The sequence below is a fragment of the Bos taurus genome, chromosome 15 (genome assembly GCF_002263795.3).
Source record: "Bos taurus isolate L1 Dominette 01449 registration number 42190680 breed Hereford chromosome 15, ARS-UCD2.0, whole genome shotgun sequence".
NCBI lineage: Eukaryota > Metazoa > Chordata > Mammalia > Artiodactyla > Bovidae > Bos > Bos taurus.
The window spans coordinates 6627037-6649169 of NC_037342.1; the positions used below are offsets into that span (position 1 = coordinate 6627037).

At 44.4% G+C, this 22133-nt stretch overlaps 1 protein-coding gene across 12 annotated transcripts in view; it reads right to left on the reverse strand.

Annotated features, from left to right (window-relative positions):
- Positions 1-7742, reverse strand: part of YAP1 (Yes1 associated transcriptional regulator) — a 135415-nt gene extending 127673 nt beyond the window's left edge. For all 12 annotated transcript variants that reach the window (XM_024975715.2, XM_024975713.2, XM_024975714.2 and 9 more), the window contains exons 1-2: positions 7095-7742; positions 4107-4357 (exon numbers count right to left, since the gene is read on the reverse strand). In XM_024975715.2, the coding sequence (XP_024831483.1) occupies positions 4107-4357; positions 7095-7412 (569 nt within the window). In that variant the 5' untranslated portion in view covers positions 7413-7742. The remainder of the gene's footprint in view (positions 1-4106; positions 4358-7094) is intronic.
- Between the last annotated feature and the right edge of the window lie 14391 nt (positions 7743-22133).

Here is a 22133-nt window from a genome sequence, read left to right on the forward strand (position 1 = left end):
ACTCAGTCTCAATCAGTGAGACAGGCGGGTAGGTTGGCCATCCCCGCAGACAGGGAAGTAACTCTGTGGGGATTTTTAAAACTAAAGTACAATTGACTTACAATATTATATTAGGGAATATTTTGTGACTGCAATTTCAACTGTTTGTGGGCTCCCCCCCACCCCCACCCACCCCCGGCTTTTCTGGGTTTTGTTTTTTTGCAGCTTAATCAACAGTTAAGGGCAATATCACAGGCTTTTCATTTTTAAAGGGAAATCATTTGGGTTACATTTGATATAGCAAGAAACCAAAGGAGCAGATTAGCCTGTCAATAAAACTGTTCCTTTTAAAAACACCTAATATTTATTACAGTAGCAATACACAATATATGTGTTCATACTCTTCTAAGTGTTTGGGACAAGATGCAAGATCAAATTATTATAACAAGAAACAATTTAATTGATAATCTGTCTCCTTAACTGATGCATGTTTGAAGTAGCTTTACTTAGGGTTAGAGGAACATTCATTTCGAAAACAAGATAAGGGTCAAAAAAAAAGACTCCAATCACTTACAACAATTAATAACACCTAGAAGGCAACTTCATTTAATGTTGGAATACGGGCTAATTTCTATGCTGTGGAATGTCAAAAATCTCTGAAAAGATACCTTTTAAAACTGTGAATCAAGATACTCAATATACTTGTTAATAAAATCACAGCCACAAGAAACCTTGAATCTTCAAGGTTTAAAAACAGAGTCCCATTATTTAGAAAATGATAAGAAAACAGAAATGAAACAAAATGACCTCTTAAAAATTAGAAGATTATTAAAACAATGAAAATCTACACATTTTTAAAATCACTGGATGAGACTTCTTATATCAAATTATAAGTTCTTATATGCTACATTTTACATAAGAAGTTCTTTGTATGTCATAACAGTTACAGAGCATTAGAGTCAATAAAACAAACTGGAGAAGTAAGAACACTCTTGTAACCAGAGATATAGAATTCTAATTCAGGAAGTTATTCAGCAGCTTATAAAGAAATAGGAAGTTGTTGACCAACTACTTGAAGAACTATTTCCTGTAGGAAAACTGTAAGACAGATGAAGAAAGCAGTAATTCTCAAAGCAATAAAAGAATTCTCTTAAAGCTCAATACACAATTTTGAAGGAATTAGTTTTAAACAGTAAACTCAGTAGAACAAATATTATACCTAGTACGCAGACTAAACTTAAAATACTTCATTATCATACCAGAACCTGAGTATGTGTCACTGATAAACAGCTAGGACCATACTTCCACCTTATCACTTGCCAACCTAAGGCATCAGTCTTCTCCAGAAAATCTCACTGATGGAGGCAGGGCTTTAAAAGTCCCAACAGCTGCCTGCCTGTAATCCTTCCCTAGTTATGCTGCCTTGAAACAACAGGATGGGCCAACTAACTTCAAAGTCATTTATCTAATGTCACAAGACAATAATCAGTTGCTTCCAAAGTAAATGTTTCTAAGTTTTAAATTATATCATCTTGCAAATTTAGACCATTTATGGTCAGATTTCTCCATGCCAAGTGTGTATTTCAACATATTATATACTTTGTAACTTAAAATTAGGGCCAACAAGTATCTTAAAAAATGTATAGTAAGGTGCAGCTTTCACTGTTGAAATGAGTGTGAAGTCTCTAATTTAAATCTTCATTCTACATCTAGCCAGCAATAAGAATCTTCTTTAGACACAAGAGGAAAGTGCTGCTCATTGCAAAGAGAGCTTGACTTTAAAATATCAAACCCAGAATAAAAATGAACTTCGACAAATAACAACCCTGCTCCAAAAACTTCATTTATTACCTTCAACTCTAAGTCAAGGCAGATACTCATCTCATTTCCTGTGCAACACACAAAAATAAGTTGTTTAGGACAACTCACATGCCCCACGACATCATGGAAATAGCTACCAACTGGATGTGAACTAATCTTTCTATAACTCTTCTCCAACTACACACTGCTCATAAAGCAGATCCTTTAGAAGATACTAAATTTCTAAGTCCACATCCAACTTCCACAGCCAGTGCTGAGGGGCCCTCTCCGTAATTCCTGATGCGTACCAACTAACCCATGATTTTGCTGACTTTTACTGACCGAGATCAATCATAAGGGGACACCTTTTTATTTCTGAAGGTTTGATGTGAGCCAAATATTCCACAGAGTCAAAAATTTTCACGATTCTTATCACATAATAAACCTAATTTTACTTCCAGTGAGAATCTCTCAAAAATCTTGAAAAACAATCATGCTAATCTATCTTCTTTCCAGTTTTTCTTTTCCATGGAAACCACTACCCATATGGCATAATTTTCAGATCATTTTGTCCTGGTTTACCTTCGCCAGAGGCTCACTTGAGTGGGGTGTTTGGGGTGGGGGGTGTACGTGTTTCCTTTGTTAATCCACCTCTGAGAGAGACACTTTCTCAAAGAAAGCAGCACTGGAAACTTTAAAAAATAAAATACAGAACATTTCAGGTCAAAACAAAAAGATTATTAAATGTACATACATAAAAATGTAGGCAGATGTCACCTCGAAGCAATTATTACAAGATACAAAAGACGAAAAGGGGAGCATAAATGTTGCTCTTTAATCACAGACTTGCAGCTATAACATCAACCAAAGAAGAGAGGCAAGCCGGCTATTAAACTGTTTAAAAATCTCCCCAGGTCAGCATGCGACCCAGCAGGGAGAGCTTCAGAAAAGTACAGCCTTTCTTTTTCCTAACAACCTGGTTTGTTTCCACTCCTTTTCCCTTCAAGACACATCCCTCACAGCGAGCAACTCTTTCAATCATTTACTGTGGATGTCTGCTTCAGAACAAATGATCTTGCTCATGCAGATGAGTTTGCCAGACTTGTGTGTACCTTCCAGTCTCAGGCTCTTTATTGTTCTGGTTGAAACCTGACCCTCTGAAATGGATACCGGGACACCAGAAAACGATTTAAAAAAGAAAAAAGTTACAGGAAAGGGGGGAAAAAAACTGCAGAAACTTTTCAAGATCAAACTTTTCCCTCTGCTTTTCTCCTAAATAAGCTTGTCACAAAACTGTATCTTACACTGAAAGTTAACAACCTGCCCTGAAAGGCAATATAAAATATTAAGATATACAACAAAACAGTATTATTATTATTGTATTATCTGATCTAATGAATAAATGTTACATTTGCCTTGGGAGTAAACTGTCAAAGACAGATGTCAATCAAAACTTGGATTGTTTTAATTTTATTATCTCAACATGATTGAACAGAACTTAGCAACTTTTTGAAAATATCAATTTCAGTCTATAATTACTTATAGGAAACATTCTGTACTTATGCCAAAGAAGCCAAATAAAAATATTAAAGTCTTATCTATAATTTCAAAGTGAGAGGAAACAAAATTCTACTTTGATCTTTTCAGCTTCAATGAAAATTTGCCACATTTGTTAAACACACAAAAAATAAGGCTGAGAAAAACAAATAACCCAATAGCCTTGTTTTTGTTTACCCTGAGAAGAAGGATTCTATTTTGAAGACCTGCTGGCTCAAAAGAAGTTTGCTACTGAACTGCTGCATATCAAATATGAAAATGCATATTTCTCTTTGCTTTTTGAGGGAGAAAATGATAATACACATCAAACTGCAGCTAAAGGGTCCGTCATCTCACACCTAAAATACTGTAAAATCAGACTTCCAGGGAAGTCGTACTTATTTTTATAGTTCTTTTCTACCAGTAAAATGTTTAAAAAGGTAAGTTGTGCCCTACATACTTCATAAAACTATGCCAGCCTCCTAATTCTCTCAATTTCAAATTCTTCATGGGATCCTTTCAGTTTAGAGCTAGGCTAATTAACAGGTTTGGCACAAACTCAAAATGAGAACATCCTAACTGCCACAAAAAAAAGTTTAGTAAGAGGCTATGAGCCAGGAATCCATAAAGCTTTCAAAATATTACCCAAAGAAGGTATTTAGGTCGTACCATCCTGGAAAAAAAAATAATTATGGAAGAGATCACTGAGCTTGACATAAATATTAAGGAAAATATAAAAATAAATCGTATCTTGGTGCCAGAAAATATTCCCCCACCCTTTTTCCACTTACTTTAAGAAGTACCTCTGACCAGAAGATGTCTTCGCCATCTCCCAGCCGGCTGGCAGAGGCACATCGTCAGGGATCTCAAAGGAAGACTGTCGAAGGTGCTGAGCAGCCGGCGCGGCTGCCGGGCCGGAGACCACTCCCGTGGGGGTCAGCGTCCCCGGAGACACGGCTCCCAGCTGCAGGGACGCGGGGGACGAGTGAGCCCGCACGTGCTGCGGAGTCAGCGCCCCGGCGGTGCCTGCATCGGTACTGGCCTATCGGGAAGGTGAAAACAAAGACTTCTTAAAATACGTTCTCAAACAGAGTCCTCGCAAACTTCTCCAACTGATATTTGGTCGCCATGAAATTCTAAATACCAAAGGTAAATTTCAACATTTAACACAGAGGAACACAGGTTGCAGATGGATACTTTTAAAAGCCGAGGTAAACGCCAAGGCAGTGTAGGTGTTTTTCCCAACTTCTAAACTGTTTTAGGTATAAACAAAACCCAAAGAATCAAATGACTATGGACTCCCCACCTTTTTTCAAAACTAAGTTTTACGTAATTGTTTTCAAGCCCTAAACACAAGACAGGTGTCATTTTTTTCTCACCATGGACAAATGTCATCAATACAGCAACCATCAAAATTTATACAACTTTTAAGAACTGCAAAAGATCCAGAAACATCCAAAGATTCTTTAAAAGCCACCTAATGAATGAAATATAAACCCAGCCATATGTTTGTACCTAGATGATAAAGATGTCAACAATGTAACTACAACGGTAACTTAAGAATTTACATACTTACATATTTACAACTGTGTAGCAGCACAAAAACTCCTGAACTCAGACCCTAAAGATACGGGTTTCAGTCCAACCTGGCTAGTGTGACACATTGGACAATATCTTACTCTCTGAGCCTCAAGTTTTCTCATTTGTAATAGCTTTTTTTCCCCCCCACGATGGAAAAATGAGGCAATAAATGAACTTATATTCAAATATTCAATAATTTGTGAAAAACAGTATTTACAACCCACATTCATACTATTCATAAGCAAATATAGTTATTTAAATTCCTTAATTAGAGTTAGGGTTTGATTATCAAAAAGTTAAAATTCCCCAGATTCATAAAACCAAGGAAGAGAGACTGGAAGCAATCAGCAAGGGCACCTATGCCTTGATGTTAAATCATATATATTCTGAGTTTCCAATCAGAATAAATTGGAATTTAGGACTCATTAGCAGAAATAAAAGTCAAACTTACAGATGCACACTTGGTCAACAAACGCATTAAAACAAATAAAACTGTAGTAAATTGTGAATATTATGAATCCATAAACTGCTGATACAAACTTTCATGCAATCATTTACTAGAAAAATAGGTACAATTTTCAATGGCAATTCTTTTCGGCTTATAGATGCCACAAAATGGGGAATTCAATATCCTATGGGTATTATGCTTTCGAAACATATTAACCAGCAGCATAGCTGTGCAGACGGTGGGGTGCAATGCCAACACACATTTTTACCCACGAGTCCGGAAACTCATTTCCAGGGGTAAGAGAAAGCAGCACACCTAAGTCTACTTCTTACAAACTGAAATATTTAGGGCAAGCAGCTAAATTGTTTTTCCTTCCTCTCCCTTAACCCAGGTTTTTGTCAGCAGGTTAAGTGAGTTTTTCTGAGTTCCCAAAACCCCTTGGTCTGAGGGAGGAGAACTTATCACAGGCCTGCAAATAGGAGGGGCGATGGGAGTGGGGGCGATAAGTGTTCTTTCCGCTCAAGTTACAGTCGAGTGGACTAACTTCATCGCAGTTATTTGGAAAACCAATTAACTTTTGGGCAAATTTCCTATGCTGAAGTTTAGCCTGAAGCAAGTTCTTTTTTAAAAAGTAAAGAGAGAAAGAAAAATCTCCCCTAAACAAATCTTCTGGGACCGATCGGAATGTTAACACTTTCATGATATAAGTTGCACTTCAACGCTGGATCACGTTGACAAAATAATCGAACGCTGTGTATGTGGGACAGCCATGTTCATATCCTCAGTAAGAATTAAAGAGCAATGGCGAGCCTCGAATTAGTCATCGCTTCCCAAACATTAACTTCTAATCACAGCTGAACTAGGCAGGACTCGGCCTGTGAGTCAACCTGCGGAGCGTTATCAAAGGGTTGTGTTAAACCCCAGGCGCGGTGCAACCCAGCCCAGGGCCCGCGCGCCGTGCAGATGTGGCCCATTTAAAAGCATTTCAGCGGACTGTAAATAATCGTCCGCCGTGGGGAAGCCAGCACGTGAGCCCACTGCGTTTCGGGGAGAGTGAGCCTGCGCGAGTCGCAGAGCGCAAGGGGGAAGGGCCGGGGTGAGAGCGCCCAACTCCATAAACAACTTCCAGGAAAGTCTGGATCCTGTGCTCTGCGAGAGCCGGGGCCGCGAGGAGGAGAAGTGCTCCCGGGAGGGGGAGGGGGACAAAGAGCCCGGGACCGCCCGGGCCGGTTCGAGCCCCGGCCCTGCTCCACGCTGGCCAACGAGGGCACGACTCCGTGCCTCCCGGGGAGACTAGGGGGCCCGGGGAACCCCGGAGGAGATGGGGCCCGGGGCGCGACTCCGCCCGCGGAAGCCAGGGCCGCCCCCGCTCGCGGCCCGGCGGCGGGAGCGGAGGTGCGGGGAGCGCGCGCATTGTGCGAGCCCCCCGCGGCCCGGCCGCCTCGCCCGCCCCTGCCTTCCCTCCCACTCCGCCGGGAGCCCGCGGGGGAGCAACGAAGGGAGCAGGCGAAGCGGGCCCCCGGGGGCTGCAGCCGCCGAGACGGACTCCCGGGGGCGGGGGGGTACAAATCTCGGCCTCGGACTCCAGAGGAGCGCGGCGCCCCGACCGGCCCGCCCCTGCGCGCGCCCATCCCCGCCCCGCCGGCGCCCCCGGAGCCCACACCCCCCGAGCGCCCCCGCCGGAGCCCCCAGAGCCCCCGAGCCGGGGGCCCGCCCGGCGGGGAAACGGGAAGACGGGCGGCGCGGTTACCTGTCGGGAGTGGGATTTGGGCTCGGGCGGCTTGAAGAAGGAGTCGGGCAGCTTCCGGAGCCTCATGGGCACGGTCTGCGGCACGTTGGCCGTCTTGGGGTTCATGACGGCGTTGAAGAGCGCCTCCAGGTCGGTCTCCGAGTCCCCCCGGACGTGCACGATCTGGTGGCCGGCGGGGGGAGCCTGCGGCGCCGCCGGGGGCCCCGGGGGCGCGGGCTGCCCGGGCGCGGACGGCGGGCCCTGGCCCTGGGGGGCCTGCGCGGGCGGCGGCCCCTGGCCCTGGGGGGCTGGCTGCGGCGGGGGCGGCCCGGGATCCATGGCTCCTGCCTCGCCCGGCGGGCGCGGGCTCCGCCCGGACGGCCCGGCTCGACGGGCCGCGGCGGGAGAAGCGGCGGGCGCGGCGCTGGCCTCGCGCTCAGGGCCGGGGGCTGCGCCGCGGCCCCGCAGCCCCCGCCCCGCGCCCGGCTCCGCGGGCCTGCGGCGCGTCGGGAGGGGCGCCGGAGACCGGGGCCCGCGGCGCCCGCGCTCGCTCCCTCGGCCCGAGCTGCGGCCGCACGGCCCGCGCCGCTCCCCTCCCCCTCGCCCGGTTTCCTCTCCTTGTTCCTTCCTTCCTCCCTTTCTCTCCCCCGGCGGCGGCCGCTCCCGACTGAGACGCAAACTCGCCTCGGACGCCAAAACTAAAGTTGGGAGACGCGCCCGCCCGAGCGGCCGCGGCCCCGCCTCCTCGCGGCGCTTCCTTCCTCTGCGCGCCCGCCCGCGCCAGATGCTCAGGGAAACTTTCCCCGGCGAGGGCGCCGCATTCCTGCGGACTCCGGCCGCCGCCGCCCCGCCCGCCCGCGTGCCCGCCCGCCCGGCCTCCGCGGGGCCTCGCGGAGCCGCGGCCGCGGCCGGGAGCGTGCTTGGCGCCCCGCGCCCGGGGAGCCGCCGGCCCGACGACGCGCGCGGGGCGGGTCCAGGTCGGAGCCCTGGCTCCGCTGGGAGCGCGGCCGCCCTGGTCGCAGGGGGTCCGCCCGCCCGCCCGGCCTGGCCGCCTCCGCCTCGCCCTCGGGAGCGGCTGCGAGGCGCCCCTCGCCCCTCGCTGCCGGACAGCTAAGGCAGAAAGGAGTCGGGCGGGGACGGCGGAGTCCACCGACGCCCGCCCCGCGTCAGCCCGACCGCACCGACGGGAGTGCTCATGTGGGCTCACGGCGAGGGTGGACCTAAAATGGTACCCGTAACACACATTGACTTAATAAGGATCCATTTTTTTAAAAAACATGAACTTGATACTTTTCACTTCCTTAAACATGCAAAACCCACTTGAAAGACATAAACCAGTTTTGGGATTTGAAGCTTAAAGACTAAATCTGGGACTCAGTTTCATTTACTAAGTAACCAAAAAATTGCCTTTGTTTAAAGTGAAAACATTTTTTTAGTACTCAGATTTGCAACATAGTCGTGAAAACTTGAACGGGGAAGAAGTCCACGCTTAACTTCAAGTATTGCTCTGTGTACCTGTCTTATCCTTGACGGGATGGGAGCCTACTTTCTTTGTTACCCCTGTGCCTGGGACCTTAACTTTCACTTTGTGATAGTTGACCGAATAAGAAGTAAATGGGTGAGGAACTCACACCACGCACCTGGCTCTCTTTGTGGCGGTGTCATACATGGAAGGAGTCCTCTTGAAATCACTCAAAAGCCATGAAAATGTGTTGGGGTTTTTTGTTTGACCGTGCTGCTTGCGAACTTGTGCCTCCAGCAGTGGAAGCAGGGAGTCCACTGGAGTGCCAGGGAATTCTCCAAAATTTGTTTCTTGTTTCATACAGTCTGATTTTTTAAAAAGCTGCTTTACTGAGATATCCCATTCCATAAAATGTGTCCATTCAAGCAATCCAGTATTTTTCGTGTATTCACGGGGTTATGCAACATCACTCTGATTTTAAATCCACTAGTTAATTATAAAGAAAAACTAGCTTCCTGTTTTAATGTTTGTGTCTGCAATGCTAGTGAAACAATGTGTAAATAGGATTAAACAAGAAAAGGTCCCCTGAGCAAAAAACAAAAACAAACACCTCTTCCTCCAGCCAGACCAGTTGGTTCAGTTCAGTCGCTCAGTCGTGTCCAACTCTTAGACCCCGTGGACTGCAGCATGCCAGGCTTCCCTGTCCTTCACCAACTCCCGAAGTTTACTCAAACTCAAGTCCGTTGAGTCGGTGATACCATCCAATCATCTCATCCTCTGTTGTCCCCTTCTCTTCCTGCCTTCAGTCTTCCCCAGCATCAGGGTTTTTTCCAATGAGTCAGTTCTTCGCATCAGATGGCCAAAGTATTGGAGTTTCAGCTTCAATATCAGTCCTTCCAATGAATATTCAGGCCGGATTTCCTTTAGGATTGACTGGTTGGATCTCCTTGCTGTCCAAGGGACTCTCAAGAGTCTTCTCCAACACCACAGTTCAGAGGGAGCTGTATCACTTGGTGTGAAAGGGTGGGCCAGGGAAAGAGGCCTCAGCCCCTCAAGATTTTAAGGCAAGTTTCTAATCAACTGCTCTGGATTCCACTTTCATGTGAAGAATGAGATCTGCCTTCATGATGCCCATGCCTGCTTTTCTATTTATCTCCACTCCATCCCCAAATGAAGCCTCCCAGGGGATGTTAATGGTAAAGAACCCACCTGCAATGCAGGAGGCATAATAGACATGGGTTCAATTTCTGGGTCGGGAAGATCTCCTGGAGGAAGGCGTGATAAACCACTCCACCATTCTTGCCTGGAGAATCCACGAACAGAGGAGCTTGGAGGCTACAATCCATAGAGTCAAAAAGAGTCAGACACAACTGAGTGACTTGTAATGCACATCCCCAAATGTCAAGTGCGTTTAACCACAAATTTATAAGTTCTGGAGTTACAGATATTTGAATTCAGATCCCAGATCCACCATTTACTCTCTCTGTGACATTGGACAAGTGACTTATTTCCTAGTCTTTAATTTCTTTAATGTTAGGGTCAGGTAACGACACCTACTGCATATGTTGAGACAAGGAGTCAATGGACATACAGTAAGTATTAATACTTAGCCCAGCTTTTGGCATGGGGTGAGATCTGCATAAATGTCAGCTCTCACCGTCCTGTGTTCACAGACTACTTCTCCTGGCCTCTCCTTTGCCACAGTGCTCCTCGGGGACACTGCCGGCAGCCCCTTCCTCTCACATCTGATAATCAATCCACACCAACGAAGCCTTTGCACACAAACTATGCATTAAGTTTTTCAACTAAAAAAACAAAAGAAAAAATCCTTTTTAAGAACGAAAGTGATTGAAAACCTGGGATTGTAATGCAAGTTGTCCCTTCACTAGAGTATTTATTACTATGAACACTGTAATTAAAGGGCTTAGGGTACAGCCGAGGTTGCTTTGTTCAGTATTGTTTCACCTGCCGTTCAGTTGAGAACAAAATTACTTTGATAAGTGGATTTAAAGGCTCTCTGGAATGATGTTATGTTCTGTAAGCACCTCAGTAACATCAACCAAGATTTTGTAATTGACTATTCCTCATCTATAAATTTCAGTCACAGGTCAGCAAGGGATAAAGATAACATGAATTCAATCCTTTGTCCCCTCTGTTCCTCTCCAGCTCCACTTTTAGAGCAATAATTAACCCAAGGCTCTTTGAGACAGGGAGTTGCCTTCTTCATACACAGACCCACGGTATCCCGGATCACTTTCCACATCCATGTAGATCACTCTCTGAGAACACTAGTCTTGCAATGACTTGCCCTCTCAGCTACAGGGGACCGTCTTCTCCACTTCATTTAGCGATCTGCACCTATGTCCACACCCCACCATCATCCAGAAATACTCTAACTGTGAAATCAAGCTATATTATACTATTCCCTTAATGATTCATACCTCATTTAAACTATTAACCTCTGTCTTTTCTACCAACCGATCACTCCTGTTTTCACTTCTTTCCCAATTCAGTTTAGAAATTGTAACTCATTGCTTCAGCCTCTGTTATCATCTGTGTCCTCAAGTTTATTGTATTTCAATAAGCTGGATCTATTAAACTGGATTAATCCAGTCATCTGTCTTTTCTATTCTAATACCTGAGGCTGATAGGGGGCCTGGGCCCCACATTCATTAACAGCCTCAAATGAAACTTATGACAGTTACAGCAGTCAGAATGGCCATCATCAAAAATTCTACGAACAGTAAATGCTAGAGAGGGTGTGGAGAAAAGAGAACCCTCTTGCACAGTTTGGTGAGATGTAAATTGATACAGCCACTCTGGAAGACAGTATGGAGATTCCTTAAAAAAAACTAGGACTAATACCACCATTTCACCCAGCAATCCCACTACTAGGCATAAACCCTGAGGAAATGTAAACATGTGACAGTTTTCCAAATGAAGTTATCCTGTCATCCCACAGATATCCCTATGCAAGTACAAGAAAGCATTCACTGGAAACTTAAACTTTGTCCTTTTATTAAATGACACCATCTGTAATGCATTATGAATTAATATTTTAAGTAAAGTCTGTAATTATGGAATGAATAGCACAATTTTATTGTGTAGTAATGATTGTCAGTTATTAATTTGTGAAGTATAAGGATTTGAAACATTCTCTGATTTTGTAACTCTTGGCATTTCAGCATGCTCAAATACACAGAGGGGCTTGAAAAGAGGAAGCATCCAGCCCTCTCCCACTCAGCCTCCTCCAGAAAGCCTGGCTGACACCCTGGTTCTTGGGAACAGCTGGAGGTAATCTCACAGGCAGGTGGATTGGTTCTCCTCCACATTTATAGTCCCTAACCATGTTTCCAGAGAAGGCAATGGCACCCCACTCCAGTACTCTTGCCTGGAAAATCCCATGGATGGAGGAGCCTGGTAGGCTGCAGTCCGTGGGGTCGCTAAGAGTCGGGCATGACAGAGTGACTTCACTTTCACTTTTCACTTTCCTGCATTGGAGAAGGAAATGGCAATCCACTTCAGTGTTCTTGCCTGGAGAATCCCAGGGACAGTGGAGCCTGGTGGGCTGCCATCTATGGGGTTGCCCAGAGTCGGACATGACAGAAGCGACTTAGCAGCAGCAGCAGCACCAACCATGTTTCCTGGTGTCCACAGTCAGCTTCTCACTCATATGATATTCTAAACTTTGCCACTCTCCTCCTCATGTTTATTTATCATCCTCCCCTGCCTTTCAGAAAATCACATCACCTCCTGCTGCTCAGGGAACAGAAGACCACCATACACAAAAGACCTAGAAGTCTTCCCCTGAACCTCAGATATGCAGATGACAACACCCTTATGGCAGAAAGCAAAGAGGAACTAAAGAGCCTCTTGATGAAAGTGAAAGAGGGGAATGAAAAAGCTGGCTTAAAACTCAACATTCAGAAAACTAAGATCATGGCATCCAGTCTCATCGCTTCATGAGAAATAGATGGGAAAACAATGGAAACAGTGACAAACTGTTTTCTTGGGCTCCAAAATCACTGCAGTTGGTGATTGCAGCCATGAAATTAAAAGACTCTTGCTCCTTGGAAGAAAAGCTATGACCAACCTAGACAGTATATTAAAAAGCAGAGACATTACTTTGCCAACAAAGTCCGTCTAGTCTAAGCTGTGGTTTTTCCTGTAGTCACGTATGCATGTGAAAGTAGGGCCATAAAGAAAGCTGAGCGCCGAAGAATTGATGCTTTTCAACTGTGGAGAAGACTCTTGAGAGTCCCTTGGACAGCAAGGAGATCCAACCAGTCCATCCTGAAGGAGATCAGTCCTGAATATTCATTGGAAGGACTGATGCTGAAGCTGAAACTCCAATACTTTGGCCACCTGATGCAAGGAACTGACTCACTGGAAAAGACCCTGATGCTGGGGAAGACTGAAGGCAAGAAGGAGAAGGGGATGACAGAGGATGAGATGGTTGGATGGCATTACGGACTTGATGGACATGAATTTGAGTAAGCTCTGGGAGTTGATGATGGACAGGGAAGCCTAGTGTGCTGCAGTCCATGGTGTCACAAAGAGTTGGGCATGACAGAGCAACTGAACTGAACTGAACCTTCAGAAACATGTATACAACTGTACAAGCCCTTCTCTCCACAGGTACATTTTTGGGACAAGCAGTCTACATGCCTGTTCTTCACTTCCTCACCTTTTGATCATTTACCCTTTGACTCAACCCATCTGAAACTGAACTCTTTACCCCTACCGTCGTCCACCTTATACCACACACACACCCTCCCAAGCCACATCCTTCTGATTCACCGTCTCAGTTAATGGCATCAGGATCCACCCACTTGTTCAAACCAGAAAATTGAGTGTCCTCTTAATCACCTCCCTGTCACCATCCAACCAGTTAATACATGTGGTGATTTTCTTTCACATCTTTGAAAGTCTACTGCCCAACTCCAGGTCTATTTCCACTTCGACCACTTCCCATCACTTTCTGCAGAGCTTCTCAGATCGTGTCCCTGCTTCTAGTTTTGCATGGTTGCATCAGACATCTATTCTGACTCCACTCACTCCATCAGAGTGACTTTTCTAATGTGCAGGTCTGATCATGGTGTGATATCATTCGAGACAAATTCAGCTCCCTTGGCATAGTATGCAAGGTCCTTTGCTTCTCTCCTCCACTGAACTCTTAAGACTCACTTATATAAGTTCTGTTTTCCAGGCTTACTGAACCACTTATGGTTCCTTGAATAAGCCATTTGCGCTCTCAGCTTTGGCCTCTGCAGGTGCTACTCTTGCCCTTTGGAATCTTTACTCCCTTTTCACCTGGTTTCCCTTGGTACTTGAATTGCAAAGCTTCTCAGTGGGAAGTCCTCCTGGGCTCTGCCCTTCTTACTGGCCTCCACCCCACAGCAGCTGAGAGGCCGCTCCTCTGGGCTCTCACAGAAGCCACCCAGCACTTCCATCATGGCTTTTTTCATAGTCATAATGTTTGTATGTTTCTGTGTCCCCAACACTACTCTGGGAGCTTCTACAACAATATCTCCCATCTTTTATTCTTATGCCAGTAAATGCTTAACAATAGACACTCAATAAAAAGAAAAGAAGGAAGGGAGAGAGGTAGGGAGGGATCCCAGAGCTCCAGAGTAAAGATTTGGGTTTGCTGCCATGACTCTGATTGTGAAAATTCAGTCTCCACAGAACAGACAGATGTTTCTATGTCATATACCTCCAGGACTTACATTTAATAAATGCTAGTGAATTTGCCTGACTTTTCAAATGTTCTTGATGGAATAAAAGGAACAGTTAACATTATGCCAGACACTGTGCTAAGTCATTTAATCCTTATAACAACTCCTTAAAATTAAAAATTCAAATTAAAAGAAACCTATTATAGATGAGGAAATAGAGGCAGAGACAAGCTTGCCAAAGTTGTACTGCTAGTAGTGGTAGAGCTGAGTTTGAATCTGCAGTTTTAAGTCCAGAATTCAAACTTCCCATAAGGCACATTACATTTAATTTCAGATAATTCAAAAGGGTTATTGACAAATTTATACATATAGAAAGATAAGAGGGTATAGGAACCCTGTTATCTAAGAAATATTTTATTTATTTCTATTGACCAATAAGTGCTAGTTTAGGCTTATAAAGTCTTAGTGTTAAATGTCAAGGACAATCTGGATTGATATTGGAGAAGTCCAACTGAAAGTGTAAAGAGACACAATCTTTTGTCCCAAAGGAGATGCTTGGAAACATTTTACTCTACAATATAATTTTAGGGCTTTTCATACTGTGAGGGACATAGATTACCTCAGTTCATGAGACTCTAATTTAAGAGTTCACAGAAAGGAGAAAGTTCGAGTGCCTGGAGTCAGACATCATGGAGCATTACACCTTGCTCAGGATTCTTTGTAGCCCTAACCTTAAGGTGTGTGTGGGGAGAGGGGATGGGGACTCTAAATCTTGCAGAATCCATCACTGTCTATTTGTAAATTCTCTATCACAGTGACCCGTACTCAGCTTCTCTTTGGTCTAAAGCTGGAGAATTCTTTTCTTCCTTCTTTTCCTCTGATTTCTCTTCACTCATAGTTTCAATAGCTTCAAAGCTTCTGCTTATTCCCTTCTATTTTTGGATCTTCCTAATGGTGTGCTAACTATAGGAGTGGATGAAATTAAGATGAAACATTTGTATAAGTACTTGTAGAGTGCTAACTTTGTGCCAGGCATTGGTAGCAATTGGTATAATGATGCCTATTTCATAGGGTAATAAAAAAATTAAATAGGAAGTATGAATGAGTTTTTATTGTTGCATCATGAGGATGATGCAATAATAAAAGAAGCGCCAAGATTTAGTTGACTTGGAATAATTCAGTACAGTTCAGTCACTCAGTCATGTCCAACTCTTTGTGATCCCAGGGACTGCAGCACACCAGGCTTCCTTATCCATCACCAACTCCTGGAGCTTGCTCAGACTCATGTCCATTGAGTCAGTGATGCCATCCAACCATCTCATCCTCTATCAATCCCTTCACCTCTTGCCTTCAAAGTTTCCCAGCATCAGGGTCTTTTCTTATGAGTCAGATCTTCCCATCAGGTGGCCAAAGTACTGGAGCTTCAACATCAGTCCTTTCAATTAATATTCAGGACTGATTTCCTTTAGGATGGACTGGTTGGATCTCCTTGCAGTCCAAGGGACTCTCAAGAGTCTTCTCCAACACCACAGTTCAAAAGCATCAGTTCTTCTGCACTCAGCTTTCTTTATGATCCAAATCTCATATGCATATATGACTACTGGAAAAACTATAGCCTTGACTAGATGGACCTTTGTCAGCAAAGTAATGTCTCTGCTTTTCAATATGCTGTCTAGGTTGGTCATAGGTTTTCTTCCAAGGAGCAAGCGTCTTTTAACTTCATGGCTGCAGTCACCATCTGGAGTGATTTTGGAGCCCCCCAAAATAAAGTCTGTCACTGTTTCCTTTGTTTTCCCATCTATTTGCCATGGCACCAGATGCCATGATCTTAGTTTTTTGAATGTTGAGTTTTAAGCCACCTTTTTCACTCTCCTCTTTCACTTTCATCAAGAGGCTCTTTAGTTCCTCTTCACTTTCTGCCATATAGGATGGTGTCATCTGCATATTTGAGGTCATGGATATTTCTCCCAGCAATCTTGATTCCAGCTTGTGCTTCATCTAGCCAGGCATTTTGCATGATGTACTCTGCATATACAGCCTTGACATACTCCTTTCCCAGTTTGGAACCAGTCCATTGTTCCATGTCCAGTTCTAAGTGTTGCTTCTTGACCTGCATACAGATTTCTCAGGAGGCAGGTAAGGTGGTCTGGTATTCCCATCTCTTGAAGAATTTTCCACAGTTTGTTGTGATCAGTTTGGGTAGTCAATAAACCAGAAGTAGACATTTTTTTGGAACTTTTTTCTTTTTCTGTGATCCAGTGAATGTTGACAATTTGATCTCTACTTTCTCTTCCTTTTCTAAATCCAGCTTCAACATCTGTAAGTTCAGTTCATGTATTGTTGAAGCCTAGCTTGGAGAATTTTGAGCATTACTTTGCTTCTGTGTGAGATGAGAGCAATTGTGCAGTAGTTTGAACATTCTTTGGCATTGCCTTTCTTTGGGATTGGAATAAAAATGACCTTTTCCAGTCCTGTGGCCACTGCTGAGTTTTCCAAATTTGCTAGGATATTGAATGCAGCACTTGCATAGCATCATCTTTTAGGATTTTCAGTAGCTCAGCTGGAATTCCATCACCTCCACTAGCTTTCTTCGGCCCACCTGACTTCACATTTCATGATGTCTGGCTCTAGGTGAATGATCACACCATCGTGGTTATCTGGGTCATGATGATCTTTTTTGTATAGTTCTTTGGTGTATGCTTGTCACTTCTTACCATCTTCTGCTCCTGTTAGGTCCATACTGTTTCTGTCCTTTATTGTGCCCATCTTTGCATGAAATGCTCCCTTGGTATCTCTTAATTTTCTTCAAGAGATCTCTAGTCTTTCCCATTCTGTTGTTTTCCTCTATTTCTTTACATTGATCACTTATGAAGGCTTTCTTATCTCTCCTTGCTGTTCTTTGGAACTCTGCACTCAATGGGTATGTCTTTCCTTTTCTCCTTTGCCTTTTGCTTCTCTTCTTTTCTCAGCTATTTCTAAGTCCTCCTCTGAAAACCATTTTTCATTTTTGCATTTCTTTTTCTTGGGGATGGTCTTGATCCCTGCCTCCTGTACAATGTCATGAACCTCTGTCCATAGTTATTAAGGCACTCTATCAGATCTAATCCCTTGAATGTATTTGTCACTTCAACTGTATAATTGTATGGGATTTGATTTAGGTCATACATGAATGATCTAGTGGTTTTCCCTGCTTTCTTCAATTTTAAATCTGAATTTGGCAATAAGGAGTTCATGATCTGAGCCACAGTCAGCTCCCAGTCTTGTTTTTGCTGACTGTATAGAGCTTCTCCATCTCTGGTTGCAAAGAATATAATCAATCTGATTTTAGTATTGACCATTTGGTGATGTCCATGTGTAGAGTCTTTTCTTGTGTTGTTGGAAGAGGGTGTTTGCTATGACCAGTGCATTATCTTGGCAGAACTCTGTTAGCCTTTGCCCTGCTTCATTCCGTACTCCAAGGCAGAACTTGCCTGTTACTCCAGGTGTTTTTTGACTTCCTACTTTTGCATTCCAGTCCCCTTTGATGAAAAGAACATCTTTTTTGGGTGTTAGTTCTAGAAGGTCTTATAAGTCTTCATAGAACTGTTCAACTTCAGCTTATTCAGTGTTACTTGTTGGGGCATAGACTTGGATTATGATAATATTGAATGGTATACACAGAGTTCATTCTGTTGTTTTTGAGATTGCATCCAAGTACTGCATTTCAGACTCTTTTGTTGACTGTGAGGGCTATTCCTTTTTTTCTAAGGGATTCTTGCCCAAAGTAGTAGATATAATGGTCATCTAAATTAAATTTGCCCATTCCAGTCCATTTTAGTTCCTTGATTCCTAAAATGTTGATGTTCACTCTTCACATCTCCTGTTTGACCACTTCCAATTTACCTAGATTCATGGACCTAACATTCCATGTTCTTATGTAGTATTGTTCTTTATAGCATCAGACTTTACTTCCATCACCAGTCACCTTCATAACTGGGTGTGTTTTCGCTTTGGCTCTGTCTCTTCTTTCTGGAGTTATTTCTCCACTCTTCTCCAGTAGCATATTGGGCACCTACCAACCTGGGGAGTTCATCTTTCAGTGTCATATCTTTTTGCCTTTTCATACTGTTCATGGGGTTCTCAAGGCAAGAATACTGAAGTGGTTTGCCATTCCCTTCTCAAGTGGACCACATTTTGTCAGAACTCTCCACCATGACCCGTCCGTCTTAGGTGGCCCTACGCTGCATGACTCATAGTTTCACTGAGTTAGACCAGGCTGTGAACCATGTGATCAGTTTAGTTAGTTTTCTGTGGTTTTCAGTCTGTCTGCCCTCTGATGGGTGAGGATAAGAGGCTTGTGAAAGGTTTCTGCTGGGAGGGATTGGCTGTGGGGGAATCTGGGTCTTGTTCTGCTGGGCAGGGCCATGCTCAGTAAATCTTTAATCCAGATGGCAGAGTAGAGGGACGTGTGCTCATCTTCCCCTGTGAGAACTCCAAAATTGCAACTCACTGCTGAACACCATCAATAGGAGAATGTTGGATTCCACCAAAAAAAGATACCCCACATCCAAGGCCAAAGGAGAAGCCCCAACAAGACAGTAGGAGGGGAGAAACTGCATTTACAATCAAACCCCATACCAGCCAGAAACACTTGGAGAGCTCAAAGAAAACGTTGTTTGCACCAGGACCCAGAGACCCCACAGAGACTGAGCCAGACCTGCTGTTGAGTGTTTGAGTGTCTGCGGAGGCAGGGGTCAGCAGTGGCCTGCCACAGGGACAGGGGCTCTGGCTGCAGCAGACTTGGGAGGCAAGGTGTGAGAGCCTCACCATCGAGCCACTGAGCAGATGAACCACAAACTGGAGAACAATTACACTAAAGAAGTTCTTTCACTGTTACAAAAGTTCTAGCACCCACAGCAGATTTCCCAACCTGGGGATCTGGGAAAGGGACTGAGAACCCCCTGGGAATTTGACTTTGGAGGCCAGTGGGATTTGATTATAGAACTTCTACAGGACTGGGGAAAAACAGACTCTTGGAGGGCACAAACAAAACCTTGTGTGCACCAGGACCCAGGAGAAAGGAGCAGTGACCCCACAAGAGACTGAGCCAGACTTGCCTGTGAGTGTCCAGGAGTCTCTGGCAGAGGCAGAGGTCGACAGTGGCCTGCCTCGGGGTCAGGGGCACTGAATACAACAGTCCTGGCACGAGCCCTTCTGAAGGAGGTCACCATTACCACCATTACCCCTAACATAGTTTGGCCTCAGGCCAAACAACAGGGAGGGAACACAGCCTCACCCACCAACAGAAAATTGATATAATTGCATGAGAAGAAATTAAGGAACAACTTTCAGGAGAAATTTCTACTTGACTTGATGTTGTTGGGGTTGTTATTCAGTTGCTAAGTTGTGTCTGACTCTTTACAACCCATGGACTGTACAACGCCAGTCTCCTCTGTCCTCCACTATCTCCTGAGTTTGCTCAAATTTGTATCCATTGAGTCAGATGTGCTGACTAATCATCTCATCCTCTGCCACCCTCTTCTCTTCCTGCCTTCAATCTTTCCCAACATCAGGGTCTTTTCCAATGAGTCGTCTCTTCGCATCAGGCGGCCAAAGTATTGGAACTTCAGCTTCAGCATCAGTCCTTTCAGTGAATATAAAGGGTTGATATTCTTTAGGATTGACTGGTTTGATCTTGCTGTCCAAGGGACTCTCCAGAGTCTCCTCCAACACCACAGTTGGAAAGCATCGATTCTTTGGTGCTCAGCCTTCTTTATGCTTCAACTCTCACATTCATACATGACTACTGGAAAACCCATAGCTCTGACGAGAGAGACCTTTGTCAGAAAAGTGATGTTTCTCCTTTTTAATCTGCTGTCTAGATTTGTCACAGTTTTACTTCCAAGGAGCAAGCGTCTTCTAATTTCATGGCTGCAGTCACTGTCTGCAGGAGCCCAACAAAACAGAATCTGTCACTGCGTCTACTTTTTCCCCTTCTCTTTGCCATGAAGTGATGGGAACAGATGCCATGATCTTAGTTTTTTGAATGTTGAGTTTCAAGTCAGATTTTTCACTCTCTTCTTTCACCTTCATCAGGAGGCTCTTTAGTTCTCCTTCACTTTCTGCAATTAGAGTGGTATCATCTGCATATCTGAAGCTGTTGATATTTCTCCTGGAAATCTTTACTCCACCTTGTAATTCATCAAGTCCAGCATTTCTCATGATGCACTCTGCATAGAAAGTCGCTCAGTTGTGTCTGACTCTTCATGACTCCATGGAATTCTCCAGGCCAGAATACTGGAGTGAGTAGCATTTCCCTTCTCCAGGGGATCTTCCCAACACAGGGATTGAACCCAGGTCTCGCACATTGCAGGCGGATTCTTTACCAACTAAGCTATCAGGTAAGCCCGAGGCAAGCCATTTAATATCAAAGCAATCCAAGACTATGTCCCAATCAGTAATGCTGCAGAAGCTGACATTGAATGGTTCTATAAAGACCTACAAGACCTTCTAGAACTAACACCCAAAAAAGATGTTCTTTTCATCATAGGGGACTGAAATGCAAAAGTAGGAAGTCAAGAGATATCTGGCTGCTGCTGCTGCTGCTGCTTCTAAGTCGCTTTAGTCGTGTCCAACTCTGTGCGACCCCATGGCAGCCCACCAGGCTTCCCCGTCCCTGGGATTCTCCAGGCAAGAACACTAGAGTGGGTTGCCATTTCCTTCTCCAATGCATGAAAGTGAAAAGTGAAAGTGAAGTTGCTCAGTCGTGTCCGACCCTCAGCGACCCCATGGACTGCAGACTACCAGGCTCCTCCATCCATGGGATTTTCCAGGCAAGAGTTCTGGAGTGGGGTGCCATTGCCTTCTATGAGAGATATCTGGAGTAACAGGCAAATTTGGCCTTGCAGTACAGAATGAAGCAGGGCAAAGGCTAACAGAATTTTGCCAAAAGAATGCACTGGTCATAGCAAACACCCTCTTCCAACAACACAATAGAAGCCTCTACACATGGATGTTGCCAGATGGTCAATACCAAAATCAGATTGATTATACTCTTTGCAAGCAAAGATAGAGAGACTCTATACAGTCAGAAAAAACAAGACCAGGAGCTGACTGTGGCTCAGATCATGAACTCTGTATTGCCAAATTCAGGCTCAAATTGAAGAAAGTAGGGAAAACCACTAGACCATTCAGGTATGACCTAAATCAAATCCCATACAATTATACAGTGGAAGTGACAAATAGATTCAAAGGATTACATCTGATAAACAAAGTGCCTTAAGAACGAAGGATGGAAGTTCATGATATTGTACAGGAGGCAGTGATGAAGACCATCCCCAAGAAAAAGAAATGCAAAAAGGCAAAATGGTTGTCAGAGGAGGACTTAGAAATAGCTGAGAAAAGAAGAGAAGCAAAAGGCAAAGGAGAAAAGGAAAGATACACCCATTTGAGTGCAGAGTTTCAAAGAATAGCAAGGAGAGATAAGAAAGCCTTCCTCAGTGATCAACACAAAGAAATAGAGGAAAACAACAGAATGGGAAAGACTAAAGATCTCTTCAAGAAAATTAGAGATACCAAGGGAATATTTCATGCAAAGATGGGCACAATAAGGGACAGAAATGGTATGGACCTAACAGAAGCAGAAGATATTAAGAAAAGGTGACAAGAAAACACAGAAGAACTATACAAAAAAAGATCTTCATGACCCAGATAACCACGATGGTGTGATCACTCACCTAGAGCCCCACATTCTGGAATGCGAAGTGAGTGGGCCTTGGGAAGCATCACTATGAACAAAGCTAGTGGAGGTGATGGAATTCCAGCTGAGCTACTGAAAATCCTAAAAGATGATGCTATGCAAGTGCTGCATTCAATATGCCAGCAAATTTGGAAAACTCAGCAGTGGCCACAGGATTGGAAAAGGTCATTTTCATTCCAGTC